The 25,004-nt window shown below is 34.6% G+C and overlaps 1 protein-coding gene across 1 annotated transcript in view; it reads left to right on the top strand.

Moving 5' to 3' along the window:
- The window catches only part of TNFSF13B (TNF superfamily member 13b), a 44,489-nt gene that overhangs the window by 3,067 nt on the left and 16,418 nt on the right, over positions 1-25,004 (top strand). Inside the window, exon 3 of the mRNA XM_037136674.2 lies at positions 11,945-12,001. Coding sequence (XP_036992569.2) covers positions 11,945-12,001 — 57 coding nt within the window. The remainder of the gene's footprint in view (positions 1-11,944; positions 12,002-25,004) is intronic.

The raw sequence follows: 25,004 nt of genomic DNA, 5'->3' as shown, positions 1-25,004 counted from the left end.
TGTACTAAATAAAATATTTTAAGTAGTTTTGTAATGTAGTGAGCTTCAATATCTAGTAAGATCAGGATGCCTTAGTCACCATCATCCTTCTTTGCTGGCATTCCCCTGCCTCCACATGTTTGTTTAAAAATAAACCTTACCTTTGCCATTGCATAGTGTGGAGGCTCATTACAGCAGATTTAAGAAGAAAGGAATAGAGTAATAATCCAATAACTCCTTGAGTTTTACTTTCCCCAAATATATTTTATTAATCTTTTAAAATTCCTCCCATGTTCATGTGTTTACATATTTGTGTTTTTATGGCACTGAAATTGTATACTGATAAAAATATTTTCCCAAATAATTTGTAATTTTTAGAAGCTTCGATATTAACAGAAAATTCTGAGTGAATCATAATTTACCTACTTTCCACAGTCCATAAATAATCAGTGTTGTCATCATGTTTTGCCTCTAGTTTTTATAAACCCTTAATATAGTATACAGGGATGGGCAAAGTAGGTTTACAGTTGTTTGTATGGAAAATACCACAGTAGTAAATAATAATACAGGAATGAAGTCTGTGTTTTGTGTATTCACAGCTGTAAACCTGCTTTCAGCCACCCTATATAATTTACATACAGTGCATATAGTATATAGTATATATCATGTATGTATACTGTATGTAGTACATAGTCGTAACATCCATAGATCTGAGATGGAAGATTTGAAGATGAGAGCCTTACTGACAGGTAATACATGCTATTCCTTGTCAATGAAATGGCTGGGATGTTATTATAAACACTATTCTTTTGTGCAGGGAAAATTTATTTTGTTTAGTACTGCTCTCAAATTAATGTATATACCCAAGAATATTGTCTGAAGCTCTACGATTTTGTTGTTATTTGTTAGGGTCTTTATTCTGGAACCGAGAAAATTCTATGCAGTTTGAAGCTATGCAGCTTTCTTCTTTTTTGTTGTTCCACTTAGTTGTTCTGATTTATTTTCAGGAAGACTCAAAAACCTTTGGCTGTTCCTTTTACTTTCAAAGTGTTCGTTAATGTTCTTATTTATTAATTTTCTATATACATTTTGGGACTATTAATACTTTTTGGAAATTAAAACTGAAGAAAAATGAATTTTTATATCACTTGATATATTCAAAAATGTTTAATATCTCTATTAAATATTGAATTTAATTTTCCAACAAAACATGGTTTTTCCTATATAAATTTCACTGTTCTTTCAAAGTTAAATTTAAAAGTTTTGTTGTTGCTTTAGAGTCTCAGCATCTTCAAATAGCATGTTTTAAAATGTACAGAATTTTTAATAAACAATAGAGCCTTTGATCTCATACTTATTTTTAAGCCACAGCATCATACTTATGGATTTATAACATATTTATGGATTTATACTTAACAGAACTATAATATTTTAAATTTTTATCTGCTGTCCACATGTACTCTTCAATGATAGTGTCATTATAACTATGTAAAAAATGTTCATAGCTAAATATTGCCAAATGACAAATAGAATGTTACCTATACTTATTTTTTATAAATCTAGCACACATTTCAACAGTCACGTCAGTTTTGATTATATATAAAATTTATAAATGTATTTCAGTGTATTAGTCTAGAAAGCCTGACCTCCCCAGCACACAGTAAGCCTAGTACTACGTCAATATTTGGTACTTACTACATATTCTCTAGGAAAGCTGTTGTCTGTTTATTTGTATACGTCCTGTGTGTACAAGTAGAGCCTTATGTGGCCTGGCTCCTTCTTCTTTTGTGTATTTATCACGACGCTTTCACACAGTAGGTAGTATATTAATACTTGTTGATGGATTTTGGGCTCAATATGAAGCAAAGTAGAATGATTTGGGAATTACTTGGAATCATTTTGTTGAGGGGATTTTCCCATGTTTCACTTAGAGACCGACTTAAAATTTTTTAAACTTGATATTTAAAGCAATTAATTAACCAAAGAATGAGCCTGGTCACAAGGCCAGGGGTAGTTTGGGAACGCCTTGTCTCAGATCCTCTTGGTGCACCAGGTAGACACACTTTGAACTGAGGAATCACAGAGAAGCTCCCACACGCAGCAACCTCTTTTTCCTTTTTTTTTAATGTTTCATTCTAGTTCTGATTTATTTTCATGAAGACTCCAAAACGCTTGGCTGTTCCTTTTACTTTCAAAGTGTTCATTTATGTTCTTATTTATTAATTTTCTATATCTATTTTCTGTATACATCTATGTACAACTAAAATTTCATGGATTTTTTATTTCATTTTTTATTTTAATTGAAGTATTATTTACATATAGTTATTTACATGTGCTCTTTACATATAGAAAGAGCACATATCTTAAGGCTAAAGCTTGGTGGATATTCTTAATGACAGCAGTAGATCAAGGGACCACCATCAGCCCACACACCTACTTGCTGCTACTTCCAGTCCTCCCAAGGCTAAATTCTGCTTTTACTTAATTTTATAACCTGCAGCTTAATTTTAAAATTGGCTCTATTTTGTTTATCTTTAATTATGTTGAATTTCAATGAATGTCATTAAGTGTCATTAGATAATTTCTGATTATGGTTTAACAAACAGAAATGTGGGGAAATCAGGATCAAAGAATTGCCGAATGGCTCATATTGACCAAAACTTCACTTTTAAGCCCATAAAATGTATTTGCAGATATTCCTAATTAAAAATAAATAACTCAAGTGATATGGCTTTGAAACTATTACCCATTACAATCTCTTCACAAGTGAGATCATGATGAACCATATTTTGAACTCTTACTTGACTTTACTCATTAATTATATTTATTGATTATGAACTTATATTAATAGAAATGTATTCATTTTTAAAACCTAAAGATAAGCATCTTTAGAGTTCAACAAGAAAATTAATTCTTTCACATGGGCCCCTACTGAAACCATTATTTTACTAGTTTGGAAATAAAATCAGATAGAATTTGTATTTTCTCCCTTATTATTCATTAGGGTATTTAAGGGTTATTGGAAATCATGTGTTTTAAATTATAGAATGACAAAAATTATTTTATAATGTTTATTATACTTGTCTCAACTATAATAATAAATAGCTGTGAAAACATGAATAATTCCAAGAAATATAGAAACAAGAATGCCCATATTTCACCTTCTACATATTTACTGTAAGATTTTGACCAAACTACTTTATTTTTCTTCATTTTTAAATAATTTTTTAGTTTGGGCTTATTTTATAATGATAGAAAAATTGCGAAGATAGTGTAGGAAGTGATCACGTATCTCTCATCCAGTTTCCTCTAATTTTAACATCTTATATCACCACAGTCCCTTTGTCACAAGTAAGAAACCAACATTGGGACTTAACTAATAATGAAACTCCAGACTGTTATCTGAATTTCACCAGTTTTTCTACTAATGTCCTTTTTATGTCCCAGAGACCATCCAGGACACCACATTGTATTTAACATTTTAAAATCAAAGTTTTGAATATAGTACACATAAGTTAACACCTTATATTGTAACTTAACTAATTCTCTGGGGTAAACATTTTTAACTGTAAAAAGAAAAAATATCAATATTGTTATTGCATCTTCTTTCTTGAACTTCATAATCTAATCTATCTCCTTTGCAAGGAAAAATAGGATATCTGAGTTGTCTAAAAAGCCCAGTCTTTGTTTCATTGGCATTCCTGGCCCAGCTGTAACTTTACCAAAAGCATAAAATGTACAACTCAACCATATAGTTTGTATCAGATTTAGGCTAACTGAAGCCTCTTACCAGTAAGGGTGTGTTCCTTCCTAGAACATAAACAGCTGGCTGCTGCCATGGTGATCTTTGACCAGATTCTTCCCTGACTGTTATTTTAACCTCCTGCTTCAACAACGAGAGCCTCTTTTTTCAGTGTTGCAAGAACAGGCTTCTGTTCAATTTCTAAAAGAGTATTTAAAATGAAAATAGTGACCTGACAACCAAATCTTTAAACCATGTTCTTGTCAAGTTTAAAGTTTTGGGAAATGGAAGAGCCAGGAAACAAGTCAATCAGTGCGGCCAAGAGTGATAGTGCATCTCTTCCACATGTTCTACAAGCCTCCTACATTCCAAGAATTACTGTAGTTTTTAGGAGTTGATTGGGAAACAGAACAGATAAATGTCTCTGCCTGCTAGTGATTACATTACAACAAAGTAGAAAGACACAGAAAATAATCAATAAACATAATTAATGAGTGAATCATAATACTAAAAAATGGCAAATGTATTGAGTAAGTGAAAATTTTAGAGTAGGGTTTAGGGCAAGGAGAGGGAAGAGGATAGGTTTCTATTACAGATAAGGTGGCCAGGGTAAGTCTATCTTCTTGAAAGCTCAACAATTCTTTATACTTTTAGTTTGAAAAAAATCAGACATGGGTAGGTATTTTACACACAAATTCCCTAATTTTGAGGAATGTGTTCTCTATTCTGTAGGAACAGATCATACTAATTTTAATGTTTAATTATGGTTTTTATAGGCCAAGTCCTACTAAAAGAACTGGATAGGGAAGTTCTTTGTTATGATGGGATTTTCTTGTAAAAGTTATGCACATTTCTGAAGATTTAGAGAAGAAACATTTTTCACAAAATAGAGTAAACAGCCACTGTGAGAAACTCTGAGGTAGGCACTTTGGAATATATAGAAAAGAGAAGAGGGAAACTAAGTTATTGGGTGTGTTCCATATGTAAACTCTGGATTATGTCCTGTTGATCATTTACCCGCTCAATAACACTATTAAGTTGTCATAATTGTCTTTATTTTAGATGGTAGAACTGAGGCCCAGATAGAGTCAATTCCTTCTCTCAACAAACTAAACATTAAGCTAGATAAATTAAGCAAAATTAATGTAAATTTTAAGATAATAAACACTAAGCTCTTTAGCTTCTACAAAACACATGTAAATTATGACTGCAGTTGATTCTTATGACACTATGAAATAGATATTATTTTCATTATATATAGATAAGAAAACACTTCAAAATTATGTCAGTCTTATGATTAAACAGCTAATTGGTTTGAAAAGTGAATTCATTATCTATTAACTGTAAATTCTGTGTTTTTTTTCAATTATGCCAACTGTATGTGTTTGCTGTTCAGGTAAGATGTCAGATTTTTAAAAAAAAGTACTGAGTCCTTTGAGACCCAGACTTTTATTAATATTAATATTATCACCAATGAGAGGGACATCTTGTTTGGAATCATAGAATATTAGTAATGATGATTATACACTGAAAGATTATCTATTCCATGGTAGAAAAGTGTTAAGATGGATTTGGAAGAATTAGAAGATTTGGATGAGCGAAGATCGTATCCTAGAGTATGGAGACAATAATAAAACAGGAAGACAGAAAAAGTGTAAGAAAATGTCTTATTTTCGTGGTAGAAGAGGCATAACACATGCCAACACCTTTTAAATGTTTACTTTTTTAAATGTTTAAGATTTTTACAAGTGTTGATTGATTGAAATGTTTTTACAACGTGAGGCTTTCCTCCTCTTCCTCTTCCTCTTCCTCCAATGGCTAGACTGAGATAGGGGAAACTGAAAGTAACTGCCTTTGATAGCTTCTGACACTAGTGACGCCATGCCTCAATTCATCCTTTTTCTCTTCTAACTCTTGCTCTAGAGTTTGTCAGAGAAATAAAGAGTAAGAATTTTAGGAAACTAGTACACAGGCATTTACTTAAAAAATATAATAGCATGCTACCATTATATGGATAAAAATGGAAAACTTTATTATTGAGGATTATCTGTTATGGAAAATGTTTTCAGTATAATCATGGGCCCAAAGATTTATTGTTAGAGAGTCAGATATTATTGAAATGTTTTCTTTAAATTTATTAAACTTATTTCCCCTAAAGCATTAATTTGTTTATTTAATATATTTATTATAAAGTTGGATATAAGGATGGGTTTTTAAAGAACTATTTGGAAAGGTTGGATGTTTTGATCTCTGGTTTTTTTTTCTAATTTGTTCCACAGATTTTTGTTTTAGTCTGCTCAAACCAGACACTGCAAATTTGTAAACAATAATCCTTGATATCAGGTGACTCACAGTCTATCGAAAGAGACAGTTAAACTATTAGTATGTATAGTGAAATGTATGTCAATAAATGTACATACAAAGTGTAGTAGGATCAGATATTTAGGTAGTGGGATCAGGGAAAGAGCTGATATTTGATCTGAACCCTGAGGATGAATGGGCTTCTACCAGATGAAAAGGTGAGGAATATTTTATGCAGAGGAAATGGCAGATACACAGTCACGGGTGCATGAAGGTGACCTCCTTTTCTGAAAATGTGTGTTTAAGTACAGCTGGGTGGGTGAGTAGAGTTCATGAGGCTGTGAAAGTACACTTTGTTTTCCTGTTCAAGAAGGGCCACTGAACACATTTTATACATTAGAAGAGCAAGATAAAATTGAGGTTTAGAAAGATAATTGTAGAGAGAAGCAATTATGGACTAGGATTTGTAGAAAAAAGAAGGAACACAACTTGGTGAAATAATGTAATTGTCAAGAATGACAAGGATGAAAAATATGAACATTGGGTACCCTGCTCCTCATCTTCCCATTTTTATCATTCTCCCTCTCTCCCTTCACTCATACTTGCTGTGTCCCTTTCCATATATTCATGACTGTTAGTTTTGTCTGGAATGTTCCTGTTTCCTTCTTCCTTCTGATTTCATTAAAGTGTGACCATTCAGAGAAGCCTTTTATTTGGGTCAAATGGGATGCTCTCTCTCTCTCATACAATTGCAACTTTATTTCTGTTTTTATCATATTGATTCATATATGCTCTCCCCACCGAATCAGGCATGTATATAAAGTTTGTAGCTTGGAAAACTCAGAGGACAGTTATATAATTCATTAAGGGAGAAAAAAAGAGTAAGCAGTGAGTGTGTGAGGAAGATAAAGAAATAGATTTGGAGCATGTTGAACTTAAAGTATCATTATGGCATCCAGATAGAAATATCCAAGAGGAAGTTGAAGATGTAACAACCACTTGTGCAATTTATTGTTACCTTTTTCAAGACACTCGGGTGTATTTCTATTTTTGGTTTTACCTTTCTTGACTTTCAGGCATGTTTGCATATTGTTTTTCCCTGGAAAGTTACTGAGAGCCAGTGACCTCTGAGTATAAATCACTAATCAAGAAATATTCTAAAATAATGCAAAGGATTCATGGCAAAAGAAAAACATATGCTGTGGAGATGATGACTCAACTATAAAATTAGTAATTTTAAATTAAAATATTTGATCAGTTGTAAAATGAAACAACATTAAATGAAAATAGTAGTTTTTTTGTTTTTGCTTTTTTAGTTCTTAGTGTTTATGAGGCTCTGTAAAGGGCTACCATTTTACATCTCCTACGTTGCCTTAGGCACAGAACATAATCATATTATGAGAGATACATAACAATGCCCAATTAATGCCTAAAACTCTATACACACACAAGAAATCTTTAATTCAAATATTTTTCTTTATTTCTATTAGCTATAGTTATTTCCATTTTATTTTATCAAATGCTTTCCAGCCCTAAAAAAAACCACCTCTTTCCTACTCCCCAAGGCCATTATAGTACTACCATCTTTCTGAATTCCCCCAAATTGAAAACTTGTTTTTATTATTAGTTTTTAACTCTCCTTCAAACACAGTCATTAGTCACAGACATAATATTTTCATAGTTTATCTTGGATGCTTCATTCGTACAATTGTATTTTGGACCAAATTATACTCATGTTATATTTATTACAAGTCAACAGCTGAAACTTGGCTTACTGTTGTTGCCCTTTATGGCAACTCATTCTACACATAGACACATGTATAATCAACATTTGTCAGGCTGGCCCTTCTCAAGATTAAGAACTCCTGATGTTTTTTCTCTGTTTACTTCTCAATCTAGCTGTCTAAATATTCTTTTTAAACTCTCTCAACTCATTTGGTTTCATAAGTTGCCACCCAAGCAAACTGCTTATCATTGATCAAATAAAACTTTATAATCCAGTATCCCACACCTAAATTCTTTTTTTTAAATATTAAATTTTATTTAGTTACTTTTCAAGTACATTTTTTTGTCTATTTCTCCCATCCCCCCCCCCCCCCCCCCCGCCCGGTCTCCCCCCTCTCTCCCATTTCCCCCCCCCCCAGTCCTCATCTCTGTGTCTTTCATACTTGTTCCTCAAAATCCCTCCCCCTTTTTCCCCTTAAGTTCCCTTCCCTCTCCCCTCTGGTCGCTGCCCACTTGTTCTCTATTTCAGTGTCTTTGTTTTTATTCTGTTTGCTTGTTTGTTTTATTCTTTAGCTTCCTGTCAAAGGTGAGATCATATGGTATTTGTCCTTCAATGCCTGGCCTATTTCACTGAGCATAATGCTTTCCAGTTCCATCCATGTTGTTGCAAAGGGTAGTAGCTCCTTCTTTCTCTCTGCTGCATAGAATTCCATTGTGTATATGTACCACAGTTTTTTGATCCATTCGTTTACTGATGGGCACCTAGGTTGCTTCCACACCTAAATTCTTATATTTTCATTCCAGTAGAAATATTTATCCCATGGAAATTCTTTCTTCATTTTTTTATAAATCTATATTCAGCATTAGGTCAATATATCTTTAAAATTTTTTTCTAATTAAACTTTTTCATCTAGGTAAGTGAGAACTATGAAAAATTAGGTGTAGGACATAGGAATTGAGCAGTTGTGTGATGTTTTTAATGGGAGCTGAAGGTAATCTGCAATAACTGCATTTTTGGTAGTTTTATATATTAGCTTATTGAAATAATGTATAGTAAACAAGGTTACAGTTTGAAAGAGTTTAGTTCCAATACAGAGAGCAATATAACAGATATTAGCAATCCCATATACTTTCAAGCCCCTCTTCCTGATTAAATGGTATTTGAACAATACACTTAAGAACATAGCCTTCCAGCTCAAAATGTTTTTTTTGTATAGAAAATATTTAAGTGCTATTTTAATTGTGAAATTGGTTAGATTTTATTTTATCAAATGTTGAGTAGTAGCAAATTATTTATTTTGAAAGTTCTTATATTAGGGATTCTCTTTTGTAACCTCTTTTTGTCATCAGTATAATTCGTTTTTAGAAATATTTTACTCAAGGTTTAATGTTATAAGTAAATTTTCTTATGCTGTCAAAATGTACTGAACAAGAGTAATTACCCATGTTTCTCATATTACGATATGTATATAGTAAATATGCACATTTAGAAATGTTTCCCAGTCATACAAAAGGGTTTAATGTATGCTATTGCCTTGCTTAGTTAAAAAAACAAACTATTCTTAAACTCTTGTGTAATTTTCTTCAGTTGTAGTAGAAGGAATGACATATGAAAGACTTATGAAAACCAAACACAATCAGTATTACAATTGCTCTTAATATTGTGTTTTACAGTGACTCTGCATTCTCAGAACTGTTGTAATTGGATATCTATGTTCTTGGGAGATATCAGAAAATACTATACTCTTCTTTCCCCACTTATTGTGAGTAATAATCTGTAGTTAAGATCAGATCTATGTTGAATTGGAAACAGTTCTAAAAGGCTGAAATGGAGAGATAGTGATAGTAGATATTAAATTTCCTGGGAAGTGTTTAAGTGTGAACAGATAAGTAACACTGATAGGATTAGTCGGACCTAAGCAACAATTAATGAGGAAATCTTGTTCTCATTTTTCAAACATTGTTATTGAGCTGTCATTTTAAGAGCCGATTTTCTTTTTGGAAGAGTATTGCTAGAAATAAACTTTTCTCTCAATAAGTAGACTTTTCTAAAAAGTAGATTTCTAAAAATCTAAAAAGTAGATTTTTGTTACTACATGATGAAATAGATCACTGTTTTTCGATGTGTAGGTTGTACCCAAGTTTTAGTTAGGCCACGGAGATTAAAATTCAGATATGTATCAGCAGTTTGGTAGTGTTGAGGTATCACTCATTACATAAAACTCTTTCTCCTATAGGAGTTTTTGGGAAGCAGAGTTAGGGTTAATTGAAATAGGAAGTAATGTATAGTAGTATTTCTTTGGTCTTTTTAATCAGCTTCACTCGACCTTCATGCTCTCATAGTATCCACTATGTTCCCAGTTTGGTGCGATGCTGTTAGGAACAGTATTGCTAGCGCTACTATTACTGATAATAGCCAAGAGTGATTTTGCAATTATTATGTACCGGATATAGTACTAAGTGTTTCATATGCATTATCTCATTTAATCTTTATAATATCCTTGTACACATAATGACAAAAGAAAGATGGAAATGTGGAAATTTGACTTTGACTTTTGTCAACATCCTCTTCTTTTTCTGTGTGGAGGAAAGGTTAAAGCTTTAGGTGTTCTGATTGATCCTTGAGTCCCTCCAAGAAGCAGTTATGGTACCTTGTGAGTAGTGATTTCTAAGAAGTTTTTGTTAGAAAAATAAAAACACATTTAAAATAGGTTTAATCTGGCTCCTCTGTATATTGTGTCCTTCAGACTATAGGTGCTTTGGATGCTTTGTTATTTCTTTCTTCACAGCCTCCTTGTTCACAACAATTTTGCCTACTTTTTTAAAAATATTTTATTTATTTATCTTTAGAGAGGAAGGGAAAGAGAGAAGGAGAGAAATATCAATGTATGGTTGCCTCTCATGCGTCCCCTGCTGGGAACTGGCCTGCAACCCAGGAATGTGCCCTGACTGGGAATCGAACCTCTATGCTCTGGTTCTCAGGCCCGTGTTCAATCCACTGAGCTACACCAGCTAGGGTGCCCCTTTAAGAGAATTCTTCTTAGGCCAATGCATTTGCATGACCTCCAAATATTATGTAATTATTAGATCTGTTATTTCATGATTTAAATATTAGAAATATTTTAATTAATCAACTAAAGCAGAAATTCTGAACTATGTTCAGGTATTAAAATCTATACACTGAGAAGCATGTTTAAGGTATCACTGCACTTCCAAATACAATACTTGCTAAAAAATAACAAATCTAAGCAATCAATAATAGTTCATTAATTTAAAGTAGGAATGCTCAGGTTTATGTTTTATATTTTTCAAAGATATTTATTGTTTCGCTTTCTTCTCCTACAGTCTACTTGTCTTGCTTCTGACTGATGGCATTTGTCTTTATTTAACTGAATAGTTATTTATTCCCATGAATGTTCTCTGGAATATTTTACTGCACATTTAATATATGATATGAATTGATGATCCCCAGAAACTTTACTGATTAAGCAACCTCAGGGAAAATCTTCCATTTTATTTTAAAAAGGTTTTCAATCTCTACTCTTTTTGGTCCAAATGTTTTAATGGAAGGCTGACTTTGGCTCCACGTGAAACAGATGTGGTGTGGTTTCCATCTCAGGACCTGGGCAAGCTGATTACACTTTCTCAAGACTTAGTTTTCAGTATATAATTTTTAGGATTTTTGTGAGGTTGGATTTATGTTGGCTCAATAAATGTTAACAATTAGTTTTATATTTAGTAATAATAGTAGTATTTTTAATACTAGTGAGTTTTTATTTGTTGTTAGATTTTTTAAACAAAATATTATTTTAGAATACCCTGATAATTCAAAAAACGCATATATTTGGTAGGCTTGAAAAACAAATAATAATGACAAAACTTGCTTTCTGTATGTCAACATTTTAATGTGAGTTAGGTTAAAAGTATAAGGATGATATACTTACTATATTTCTGCAGCATATAGATTTTCTGAAACATGAATTTCAAGTACAAATTTTATTTCAGGTAAAAGTTATAGTAAATGCATGTGGGCAAATTTTGTAAAGTAATGTTAAGAACAATATATAAGCTATGTAGAAAGTATAATATATTCAGTGTTACTGGAGAATGAATTTGTAGCTTTGTGTTCTCTGAATAATCTTAGTTCCATTACTATTTCTATTTGAGTAACTAAAATGATACATTTTTGCTTTTCAGTCACTCAAGACTGCTTGCAACTGATTGCAGACAGTGACATGCCTACTATACAAAAAGGTAATAAAATATTCCCAGTAATTTTTCAATCTAGAATTCAGTGTATTCAAATCACTTGTAAATTTCAAGTCCAAAGACTATATTCAGACCTCAGCTCAAATCTACTCTCTACCTCAAAACTTTAGTTAAATATAAAATAATAAACATATTTTTTCAAAATAGGGAATAAATATTTAGGTTAATCTAATATTTTAAAATAAAATTATCTTAGAGACACTAATACTTAGAAGTTTTAAATAATTAGCATATGATAAAACAAAATCAATACTAAAGCAAAATTTATTTTTTGTTATTTAGAAATTATTTTGGCTTCTATAAGAACATTTCAATATCAACTCCACAAATATTAATTATTCTTTTAAGTCATAGAAATCATAGTAGGATGAAGTAAAACCAAACATATTATAAACATCTCATAATAATTAATTTGTTAATAAATATATATAAATAAGTGTAAGATTTTATGATCTATCTTCCATGTGAAATTATTTCTGTGTATTTTACATATAATGGTTAAGACTATACAGTGTTACAGTTGCTCTGTGAGCACTGGAGCTCATCAGTGAGTAAAATACACACGCTTTCTTACCTTTATGGAATTTGCCTTCCAATGAGGGAAAAACAGAAAATAAAATGAATAAGTAAAATGTAAATGCTGCTCACAAAAATAAATGCTATTGAGAAAAATACAGGAGGCAGGGTGCAAGCGAACATTTGGGTTATGAGCCATAAAAGGGAGTTCAAGTGTCAGGCTAAGCTAGAGCCAGGAATGGGGAAACGATAACAAGTCCGGATAATGAATTTGGATTGGCCTTTGTAATGATTCCCAGGAGGGTTAGCTTGCGTCTGTATTTTTCTGTGTGACTTCAGTTATTTTAAATGTAACACGAATATTAAACTATTTGAAAGTTTGTTGTTGTTTATTACTCTGCATTTTCCAAAGTCATGTGTTTGTAGCTTTTAATAGGCAACTGTTTCCTAAGAATTAAAATTAAGCCAAAAAAGACCCTAAGGACCAAAGACAAAATTTACAAAATATATAATTGAGAAATAATTTGTTTTACGCATTTGACCAAAATCAAAAATGCTATAAATCACACAAAAAGACACAGCGGCTACTTCATTGTGAGTATGAATTGCACAGTGTTGTCATCTTCTTGGCGTGGTGGTTGCTCTCCGCCGATCCACGGTGCTCATCTCAGTGCTTTGCCCTTTGGACTCAAGGATTGGCCTTGTGTTGCCAGCAGGCCTAGGACATTAATATAAGTATAATAAGTGTGATGTACATTTCAGCAGTACTGCTTCACTGTGCCCTACAAGTTTTATATGCTGTGTTCCTATTTTTATTTGTCACAAGATATTTCATTTACCTTTTGATTTGTTTTGGGACCCATTAGTTGTTTAGGAGGGTGTTGTTTAACATTCATGCATTTGTGCCTTTTCCAGTTTTCCTCCTGTTGTCGAGGTCTAGTTTCATAGTGCTGTTGTTGAAAGAGATACGTGCTATCTTTTTTAATTTGTTGAGACTTGCACTTTAATTTGTCGAGACTTGAGAGTTTGCACTCTAACATTTCATCTGTCCTGGAGAATTTTCCTTGTGCTCTTAAGAAGATTGAATATTTGAGTACTGTAGAATGCAACATTCTGTATCTCTGTTAAGTTCACTTAGTCTTGTATAGTCTTGTTCAAGTATTCTATATCCATGCTGGTCTTCTTCTGGATAATCTTCAAACTTCTTGTTTGAAGTGGGGTACTGAATTCTATTGTTACTGCCTTCTTCTTTAAGAGGTCTTAATACTTTATATATTCAGCGTCTCCAATGTTGAGTGCATATATTTTTATATTTGTTATATCCTCTTGAATGTCATCATATAATGACCTTCTTTGTCTCTTGTGACCGTTTGATGAAATGTGACAAATGTCCATTTCATCTGATATAAGAATAGCCACTTCTCTCTTTTGTTTACTGCTTGCATATAATATTGTTTTCTAACTCTTCAGGTTCAGCCCATCTATGTCCTTAAAGTGAGTTTCTTGTAGGCAGCACATGGTTGGGTTTTTTTTTAATCCATTCAGCCACTCTACACTTTTACTTCTCCTTCCTCCACGCTTTATATTATTGATGTGACAATTTGCATCTTTTTAATATTGTATAACTATTAAATTATTGCAGTTATAGATTTTTAAAATACTTTTGTCTTTTAACTTTTACACTAGAGAGAAAGTGATTTACAATTTATTTCTGCCATTTACTTCAGGTAGTTTACTGGAGATTTGTTTCCTTTCTTTGATTGTGTGTGTTTTCTCGATTCTTCATATTCCTTGTAGATTTATTTTGCTGTTTGTATATTTGAAGAAGCAGCCACCTCTTCCAGTCTTCTTGGACTGGTTTTGACTGGGAGATGTGTGTGTTGGCCAGCAGTGCTTGGTATTAGCCACGCTAAGGCTGAAGACACGATCCACTTTGCTTTCGTGTTTCCCTCCTAGAGGAAAAGCATCAATTCTCTGTTTTTTCTTGATCATGATAAAAATGTCAGATCTAAGGGGATGCTCCCCCTTTTCTTTGTTTCTAACTAGATCCAGGACCAAGCATGTTTGGTTTTTCAGTGCTCAGTGTGAGTCAAGGCAGAAACACTTACTATCCCTCCATAGGAGAAGCATAGAGTAAGACAATCTTCTTGGTGTTGAGCTAAACCTGTTTAGGAGAAGAACTGGTGTCAGTACACAGGAACTGCTCTTCTTACCCATATAAATATGGCTGCTTCTCATTTTGTGCTTCTTTAGGATGCTTCTTTTTAGCTAGATTCTGAATTTCTCTTCAACATATTTTGGTTTCATTATTATTAAGTCAGTATTTCTGTGGAGGGGTAATATATAAGGCTTTCTTTTGTACTTTGCCATCTTGCTGTTGTTATCCCCACTCAGAACTTTAAATATATGGTCTTACTGCCTTTTGCCTACATAGTTTCAAGTGATAAATCAGCTGTTAATATTATTGAGCCTCCCTTGCACTTGAGGAGTTGCTTCTCTCTTTCTGCTTTCAAGATTCTCTTCCGCTTTGTCTTTCAACTGATTTATTTTAATATGCCTCAGTACAGATCTCTTTGAATTTATCTTCTTGGAAGTCATTCATTTTCTTGGATGTTTAGATTTATTCTTTCTTAAAAGTTGGGAAAAGTTTGGCAGTTATTTCTTCAAATATTCTTTGTGTCCCTTTCTCTTCTCCTTCTGGAACTCCCATCATTTACACATTTGTGAGATTGATGGTGTTCTGCAGGTCTCTTGTACTCTCTTCACTTCCTGTCATTCCATTTTCTTTCTGTTCCTCAGACTGGATAATTTCAGTTGTTCTAACTTCAGTGTTGCTGAATCTGTCTTCCGTGTGCTCTATCTGCTGTGTAACCTCTCCAGTAAATTAAAAAAAATTCAGCTCCATAAATTCTATTTGGTTTCCTTTAAGAAAATGATTTTTATCTCCTTTTAAAATTTTTTTATTTAATTATTTTTCAAGTACAGTTTCTTTTACTCCCATCTAAGCTACCCCCCAGTGCTCCCCACCTCCCTCCCATTTCCACCCCCCTTAGTTGTTTTCCATGTGTCCTTTATAGTAGTTCCTGTAAATGCTTCCCCTTTTCCCCCTGAAATTCCCTCCCCTCCAATTTTTATCTCTTTATAGAGTGTCTATTTAGTCAAACAAAATTCTATTGATTTTCTTAAGTTCTTTTTCTATGTCCTCCTTTAGCTCTTTAAGCATATTTAAAAGATATGCTTAAAGTCTTTGTTTATCAAGTTCAGTGTCTGGGCTTTCTTAGGAATGGTTTCTGCCAATTTCTTTTTTTTTCCCTGTGAATGATTCATTAATTTCCATTTATTTATCTACTTTTTAAAAAAATTGAACAATTTAAATATTGCAGTGTGGGAAGTCAGGAAATTATATTTTTTCTCGCCCCCCAGGTTTAGTGTTAATTGCTGTGGGCTGCAGCAGTCCATTTGTTTTCCAAAATTGTCTTTACAAAGACTATATTTCTTGCCATATGTCTTTTTTTTGGTATCTCTACACTATTTCTGATTTTTTCATACAATATTATTTATTAATGAAGACTAATTAGGACATATATCAACATATAGTTTAATATTTTAATGTTGATTGAAAGCACGTTATAATATGATAGGTATGATATATACACTTTAAAAAGTGAAAAAATGTATTTATCTTAGATATTTATATGGAAGTATCTAAGTTAAGAATCGTGCAATTGATCTGATTTTTTTACTTAAATTCATAAATTTTACAATTAAAAAAATTTAACTAAAGTTTGCATTCAATATTATTCTGTATTAGTTTATGATGTAGAACATAATGGTTAGGCAATCCTGTGCTTTATAGAGTGGCCCCCCAATATTCAAGTATCCACCTGGTACTATGCAAAATTAGTGTGATATTGTTGACTCTATTCCCTATGCTGTAATCTACATATCTGTGATGATTCTGTAACTAACAATTTCTACCTCTTAATCCCTTCATGTTTTTCACCCAGCCCCCTGGACCTCCTCCCCTCTTTCCACTATCAGTCTGTTTTCTGTATCTATGAGTCTGTTTCTGTTTTGTTTATTTTGTTCTTTAGATTATATGTATAAGTGAAAACATACAGTATTTTTCTTTTTTTCTAGCTGACTTATTTCACTTAGCATAATACTGTGTAGGTCCATCCGTGCTGTTGCAAAAGGTAAAATTTCATTTATTTTTATGGCTGGGTAGTATTCTGTTGAATATGAGCACCACAGCTTTTTTAGCCACTCATCTATCTATTGATGGGCACTTGGGTTGCTTCATATCTAGACTATTGTAAATAATGCTTCAGTGAACATGGGGATGCATATATTCTTTCAAATTAGTTTTTTGGGATTCTTCAGGTATATTCCCAGAAAGGGAATTGCTAGGTCATAAGGCAATTCAACTCCATTTTTTAATTTTTTGAGGAACCTTCACACTGCTTTCCATAGTGTTTACACCAATCTGCATTCCCACTAGCAGGGCTCTAGGATTCCCTTTCCTTCACATTCTCACCAATATTTGTTGTTTGTTTATTTATTGATGATAGCCATTCTGATAGGCATGAGGTGATAATCTCATTGTGGTTTTGATTTACATTTCTCTGATGATTAGTGATATTGAGCAACTTTTCAAATATCTATTGCTCATTTGTATGTCCTCTTTGGAGAAGTGTCTTTAGGTCTTCTGCCCAATTTTTAATTGGGTTGTTTGTTTTTCTGGTGTTGAGTTCTCTTACTTTTTTTATAAATTTTGGATATTAACCCCTTATCTTCTGTATCATTAGCAAATATCTGTCTTTTTGTTTTGCTGATGGTTTTCTCTGCTGTTCAAAACTGTTTTTAGTTTGATGTGGTCCCATTTGTTTATTTGTTCTTTTGTTTCCCTACCCAAGACAATATGTCAGAGACTTTTTTAAACCTCTAATCCTAATCCTAAAAGAGGTTTACTTAAATACCAGGAGCAAGAACAAGAATAACAACAACAAAAATACTACCCTTTTCTTAGCAGATTGTCTCTGAGCTGGAGAACTGTTTCAATATTTAGCTGGACTGCCAACAACTCTGCCTTAGACTTCCCATCCCACTTATGTAGAGACTGATCAGCTAGAGGTGTTAGTTTTCATGTCTTTTCTGAACATGAATTTGGCTCTAAGCATGCACATTGCATTGCAGGTTCTTTGGTGTATGTGGTAGAATGTGAAAGTTCTTAATTCTTTAAATATCTTCCTCCTTAGCTTCCTCCTTCTCAGGCTTTTGGTTAGTCTGCTGCCTGCCCCATCTGCTGTCCCTTGTTCCTAGCAACTACTGGTAGTATATGTCTTTAAAGCTTTTAATTGACAACAGCCTGGGAAGCTGCTTCCACCTGAAAGGTACTTCTAGACAGGTCAAAGTGCACAGCCTCAATATTTTGAGAATAATCATTTTATTCCCTGGCACCAGCAAGGTGCCACCTGGGACTCAGGTGGCTATTTTCATATCTGTTGCCAAAGTGGGAGATGGAAGATGGTAAATGAATAAGCAAAAATACTATAATACTGTCTTACTGTAATTTAACAGCCTTTTTTTCTTTTCACTAAGTGCTCTCTTGGTACTATTACATTTTTTACATACCTACAGATTTTATGGATACCTTTCATTCATCCAAAAATGTCCATAAGTTTTTGCCAGCTTAATTGCTGCTTTAGTGAAGAGACTTATTTTTTTGATCTTTCTACTCTGCCATTTTCCATCACCTCATTCTGACATCTATAATTATATCTTTAGACAATTATGTCTATGGATTTTCTACTCTGGTCTATGATAAAATTAATACGATTCCTCTCTATTCTATCTCCCTGTTCACAATAGATTTTTGGGGTAGCATTATATTTCTTAACTTTTGTTATTTACTATTAAAATGTTATATTTTTATTAGTTGACCTGTTAACTTTATTTTTTTTAATTTATTTATTTTTTGAATTGATTATGCTGTTACAGTTGTTCTATTCCCCCCTTCATTCCCCTCCACCCTGCCCCCCCAACCCCACCATTACCCCCCTTTAGTTTATGTCCATGTGTCTCAAGTCCTTTAGGTTCTATATTTCCCAAACTATTCTCGCCCCCCCCATCTATTTTCTATCTACTGTCTATGCTACTTGTTTTCTGTACCTTCTCCCCCCATCTCCTCCTCCCACTCCCCTGTTGCTAACCCTCCTTGAGATCTTCATTTCTATGTTTCCACTCCTGCTCTAGCTGTCCTTTTAGTTTGCTTTCCTTTTAGGTGTGGTTGTTAATAACTGTGAGTTTGTTGTCCTTTCACTGTTCATGTTTCTTTAACTTCTTTTTCTTAGATAAGTCCCTTTAACATTTCATATAATAAGGGCTTGGTGATGATGAACTCCTTGAATTTGGTCTTATCTGAGAAGCACCTTATCTGTCCTTCCATTCTAAATGAAAGTTTTGCTGGGTAGAGCAATCTTGGTTGTAGGTCTTTAGATTTCATGACTTGGAATATTTCTTTCCAGCCCCTTCTTGCCTGTAAGGTCTCTTTTGAGAAATCTGCTGACAGCCTGATGGGGACTCCTTTGTAGGTGATTGTCCCCTTACCTCTTGCTGCTTCCAGGATTCTTTCCTTCATTTTAATTTTGGCTAATGTAATTATGATATGCCTTGGTGTGTTTCTTCTTGAGTCCAACTTTTTTGGTACTCTCTGAGCTTCTTGGATTTCTTGGAAGTCTATTTCCTTTGCCAGATTGGGGAAATTTTCTTTTATTATTTGTTCAAATAGTTTTTCCACTGGTGGTTGTGACTTTCCCCCTTCTGGTACCCCTATAATTCGGATATTGGAGCGTTTAAAGATGTCCTGGAGGTTCCTAAGCTTCTCCTCATTTCTTTGAATTCTTGCTCCTTGACTCTTTTCTGTTTGGCCATTATTTGCTTTCTTCTGGGCCACTTCATTGATTTGAGTCCCAGTTTCCTTTTCATCTCTATGGGTTTCCTGTGGAATTCCATTCATTTCCCTTAATTTAGCCTTCATATGTTTCTCTAATTTGTGGCTATAATCCACCAGATCTGTGAGGAAGGTGATGACCAGTGTTTTAAACTGTGCGTCTGAGAGTTTTGCTATTTCTTCATCATTTAGATTTATCTCTGGGGCTTTGAGTTCTGCCTGCGACATTTTTGGTCTGTTCTGGCCCTTTAAGTGGGAAAAGCGGCGCCTTGGAGTCCCAGGTCGCTGGGTTGTGACGCTGTATGTGGGGGCGTGGTCAGAGCGGGGAAATGGCGCCGCCGCCGCCGCCGCCGGGCCGGTCCAACCGCTCACTCCCTCACTGGCGCGCAACCAGGCAACCACAGTCAACTCGCTGCCACTGCCTCCCCACTGTGTCCTCTGTAGTCGCTCACCCGGTGGGCTGCTCGGTGGCTCACTAGGTCCAATCCTGGGTTTGGAACCCGCGCGACTGGATTTGCGCGTCTGGATTCCGTGCCCGGGTCCGACCGAGCCCTCCTTTGTAAGTCCTCACCCGATGCCGGTTTCGCCCCTTACCGGTCGGGCTGAAGAATTTGTTGTTAGCGGACTTCCGAAAAGTTCAGTTTTCCGTGTTCTGGTTGTGTTTTCTGATGCTAATATTTAGTTGTCCCTAAACTTGGTTGTGTGAGGAGGTACGGCACATCCAGCTAAACCTCCATCTTGGCGGAAGTCCCCGACCTGTTAACTTTAATTTATATCCTTTGCTATTTGTTTGTTTATTTATTTATTTATCTTTATAAGGGAAGGGAAGGAGAGAAGGAGAGAAATATCAATGTATGTTTGCTTCTGGTGCATCCCCTGCTGGGAACTGGCCCCTGCTGGGAATTGGCTGGCAACCCAGGCATGTGCCCTGATGGGGAATTGAATTGCAATCTTTTGGTTCACAGGCCCATGCTCAATTCACTGAGCTACACCAGCCAGGGCAATTTATACCCTTTGGACTCGAGCCGTTAGATATAAGACATTGGTAATTTTACTACCAACATTTTTCTTCTTCTACTTCCTGTTTTTTGTTTAATAACTTTGATATTGTCATGACATAAAACCATTTTATCCTTTCTGCCAAACAAGTTTTTTTATGTGTTCTTATCTTGGTATTACAGGTTAATATATTCAGTACTCACTGCAAGTCTTTTTGCTGTGGTTTCCCCATTCATATCTTAATTGGCTGAATTTAATCCTCTGCTGGTTTACTCAAAGTGTGCATATGAAAGCAATGATCACTAAGTATTTGCATTGATAAAGCTGTTTCTTTTTCATTTTTGTAGTTTAATGAAAGATGGCTAGATATAAAATTCTCAGTTTACCCTTTCTTTACTTGAGTATCTTATAGAAATTTCTCCATTGTCTTTTGAAATTATATGGACTTTGAAAAAAACTAAGGTAAGAAAAGTAATTCTCATAAGTGGCTTGACTGATTGTCTTATTACACAAAGAACATAGAATTGACTGTTGTGGTAAGTAGAATAAATGTCCACACCCTACTCCCTGAAATTTGTGTGTTACTTTACATGTCAAAGGGGCTTTGCAAGTGTGAGAGGAGGGGTGTGCAGGACTGGGTGAAAAAGGTGAAGGGATTAAGCAAAATGAAATCATAGAAATCATAGACAGGGATTATGGTATGGTGGTTATCAGAAGGAAATGGGCAGGGTGGTAGAAGAGAGCATGTTAGTATTATATGGTAACGGAAGGAGACCTGAATTGGGGTGGTGAGCATAATATGCAGATGATATATTATAGAATTGTACACCTGAAACATATAATTTTATTAACCAGTATCATTCCAATAAAGCCACTTAAAAAAGAATAAATAAATAAATAAGGAATTTGGAGCGATTACTCTGGCTCATTAGGGTGGGCCCAGTGTAGTCACAAAGGTCCTCATAAGAGGGATTTAGCAGGGTCAGAGTCAGAGAAGGCAACATGGTGGTGATAGCAGAGTTCAAATGATGTGCTTGCTACCTGGGGAAGATGGAAGAGGCTTTGAGCCAAGGAATGCAGGCTGTAGAGCTGGAAAACGCAAGGGATGCAATTTCCAGATTCTAGGGAAAAAAATCACAGACTTGCCAACATCTTGATTTTTGCCCAGTGAGACTTCTGATGTTTAGATTGTGACATAATAAATGCATGTTGTTTTAAGTTGCTACATTTGTGATAATTCATTACAGCAGCAATAAAAAACTAATAAAACTATTCTGAACCAACTTTCCCTGGCACATGATATTCCCTTTCAGTGTTCTCCCTGTTTGACTTTTTGTTCTTGGTTTTGACTCCAGGGTTTCAATTATATATATGCTGGTATTTCTTTACCTGTCTTCCATGTTATATTGTACTATATTTTTCTCAAACTATTAACTCTTCTTTTAATTTCCATCATATTTTTTTGTGTAAAACCTGTTTCCTCCTACTTTTTCAAGTCCTTTAGCTGATATCAAAATTTCCTGGACTGTTTGTAAGAGAGTTGATTTTTGTTGGCTTTTTGTGAGGTTTGCCTCTACGAGTCCCTCTCATAATTTTTTTTGTTGTTCTTTCTTTTCTTTGCTTCTATACTCAGCCTCAGTGTGACCTCATTTGTTTCTGGCATCTTTTGCTGTTGAGGAGCACAGATCTGTCTGTTTTTTTCATGCGATTTACAGGAGATAAAGGATGATAGATGCATTTTATTAATCATGTTCATAGTGAGGGTCTTGTTTATTACATTTTAGTGTAATTATTTCACAAAGGAAATGATAAGATTTACTTTAAATTTCTCAATATAATTTGATACTTGATGACTTTCTTTTTCTTGAAACACATGATTTTCTTGATTTGTTTCTCTAACCATGTTCCAACCCTTGGCCACACATTTTTAAACACTTCTGTGAAATTCTATTTTAAAAATTGTACTGTATTTTTGCCCTTCTTTTTCCTTTTTGTGCCCCTCAACCCAGCACTCACCCACTCCCTCAGGCAATTCCATACCTTTGTTCTTGTCCATGGGTCATGTGTATAAGTTCTTCGGCTTCTCCATTTTATTTTTTAATATATTTTATTGATTATGCTATTACAGTTGTCCCATTTTTTTCTCCCCTTTATTCCCCTCTGCCCTTTGCCCCACCTTTCACCATAATCCTACCACCTTAGTTCATGTCCATGGTGCACACTTATACGTTCTTTGGCTTCTCCATTTCCCATAATATTCCTAACCTCCCACAGTCTGTTTTGTACCTACCATTTATGCTTCTTATTCCCTGTAACTTTTCCCTGTTCTCCCTCCTCCCTGCTGATAACCCTCCATGTGATCTCTATTTCTGTGAATCTCTTCCTATTCTAGTTGTTTGCTTAGTTTGTTTTTGTTTTGTTCTTCTTTTTGTTTTTTTTGTTTCAGTTGTTAGTAATTGTTACTTTGTTATTGTTTTATTGTTTGTATGTTTGAACTTTTTTTTAGTTAAGTCCCTTTAACATTTCATATAATAAGGGCTTGGTGATGATGAACTCCTTTAACTTGACCTGTTGCAGTCCAGCCGCAGCAGGGTCCAGGGGTTCCTGAAAGGTGGGTAAGGTGTCGGTGATGGGTAACAGACGACAACATGCCTCAAAGGACAGTGAAGCTCTGTTCCATTTATTGCAAGTACAAGCAGGTACTGCTTTTTCATTTTTGCTAGTGATTAACATTTGCAGGTGCCTAGCATGATCACTACCAAATATTTTCATTTTTGGTAGTGATTAACATTTGCAGGTGCCTAGCATGATCAGTTAAGCAGAAAAAATCAATACAAAGGTAACCAGGAAAAGTACAAAAGTTCCCATAGATTCAGTTATATTAAACAAAGATTGTTTTGACCAGGAGAGCCATAAATCAGACAGTTAGAAGTAGCTGTATGTACAGAGTTTGAATGTCTTAATGTTTATTAAAGTTTCTCAGAATTTGTTACGGGGCAAAAGGATACGCTAGATTGAGTAGAGGTAATAGGAAATTTATTATAAGGCCTATTTGATGTCTAACTTAGCTATCTAGCCTATTCTAAAATGTTTTTCTGTGTACTATAAACTCTGACTCCCTAGTAACTGTTTCTATGTGTTTAGTTTGTAATAGCTATCCAGCTTTTCTTATTTCTTTGCCTGTCTGATATATATTCCTATTCAAGGTAAAGGAGGGGCTATTACTCCGACAACTTTTGAACATACAGGGACTTTGTTCTCTGGTCAAGAAATTATTTTGTACAACTTCACTGGAATTATGCAAATCAATGAACCTGAAATACAGGTGTCTAACAATCCCACCACCTTTTGATCACCCAAACAAACATGTAAGGAGAGATAGACAGAAAATCTAGCCACAGTTGCCTCTGCCTTGCAGATGCATCTCAACTGTCCCAACCATATCCCTGGGCTGTGGGTAGGGGTCTGTATAGTTTTTACTTGTCTTCTTGGAAGACCCTTTGTATCTGTGGGTAAGGAACAGTTGTGGGAAAGTCTTTCTGATCTGTTCTCCCATTCCCTCAACTATTGGCAGCACAACCTGTGCTTGCAACAATTACCTGGTTCTTTATTAACTGGCCTTAACTGTTGATTTAACAGATCTAACTTGTTTTTCTTATTTCTGGTACACCATGGCGGTCCTGATTGCTTTAAGTTGCTCAGACCAGGGTAATTTATACAACTTGACATGTTTTCCCTTATGGTTAACAATTATATTACCCTGGCTGTTGTACACCCCTGTATAAGGGAGAGGGGAATCTGTGGGGATTTTTCCATCCTTTCCGGCAGTTCCGTGGGGAATACTCTTTTCCCCTGAACTGTCCCTTGGGTGATTTTCACAGGAATAAGTAAGTACAGTACAATGCCTATATTCAGTAGCAAGAGTAAAATAATTAAAATAAAATGACCAATTGTTAACCCATTTTGGATGCCACTTTCTCTTCTGGGGAGATGAATTCCTTGAACTCAAGTCCTCCATGCCCAGACCTTGTCAGATAACATGGCTGGAAGAGGACGTGACATTGACCTTATCTGGGAAGAAGTTTATCTGCCCTTTCATTCTGAATGAAAGCTTTGCTGGATAGAGCAATCTTGGATAGAGGTCCTTGACTTTCATGACTTGGAATACTTCTTTCCAGCCCCTTCTTGTCTGCAAGGTTTCTTTTGAGAAATCAGCTAATAGTCTTGTGGGAACTCCTTTGTAGTTCCAGTGAAAAGGGAACTGTTTCCTTTTATCTTGCTGCTTTTAAGATTCTCTCCTTATTTTTAATCTTGGCTAATGTAATGATGATGTGCCTTGGTGACCTCCTTGGGTCCAACTTCTCTGGGACTCTCTGAACTTCCTGGACTTCCTGGGAGTCTATTTCTTTTGCCAGATTGGGGAAGTTTTCCTTCATTATGTTTTCAAATAAGGTCCCAATTTCTTGGTTTTCCTCTTCTTCCGGCACCCCTATGATTTGGATGTTGGAACATTTGAAGTTG

The sequence above is a fragment of the Artibeus jamaicensis genome, unplaced genomic scaffold, assembly GCF_021234435.1.
Source record: "Artibeus jamaicensis isolate MK-2021 breed Jamaican fruit bat unplaced genomic scaffold, CSHL_Jam_final contig_559, whole genome shotgun sequence".
NCBI lineage: Eukaryota > Metazoa > Chordata > Mammalia > Chiroptera > Phyllostomidae > Artibeus > Artibeus jamaicensis.
The sequence above is the reverse complement of the archived record's forward strand: the minus strand, read 5'-3'. Positions and strand labels throughout refer to the sequence as shown.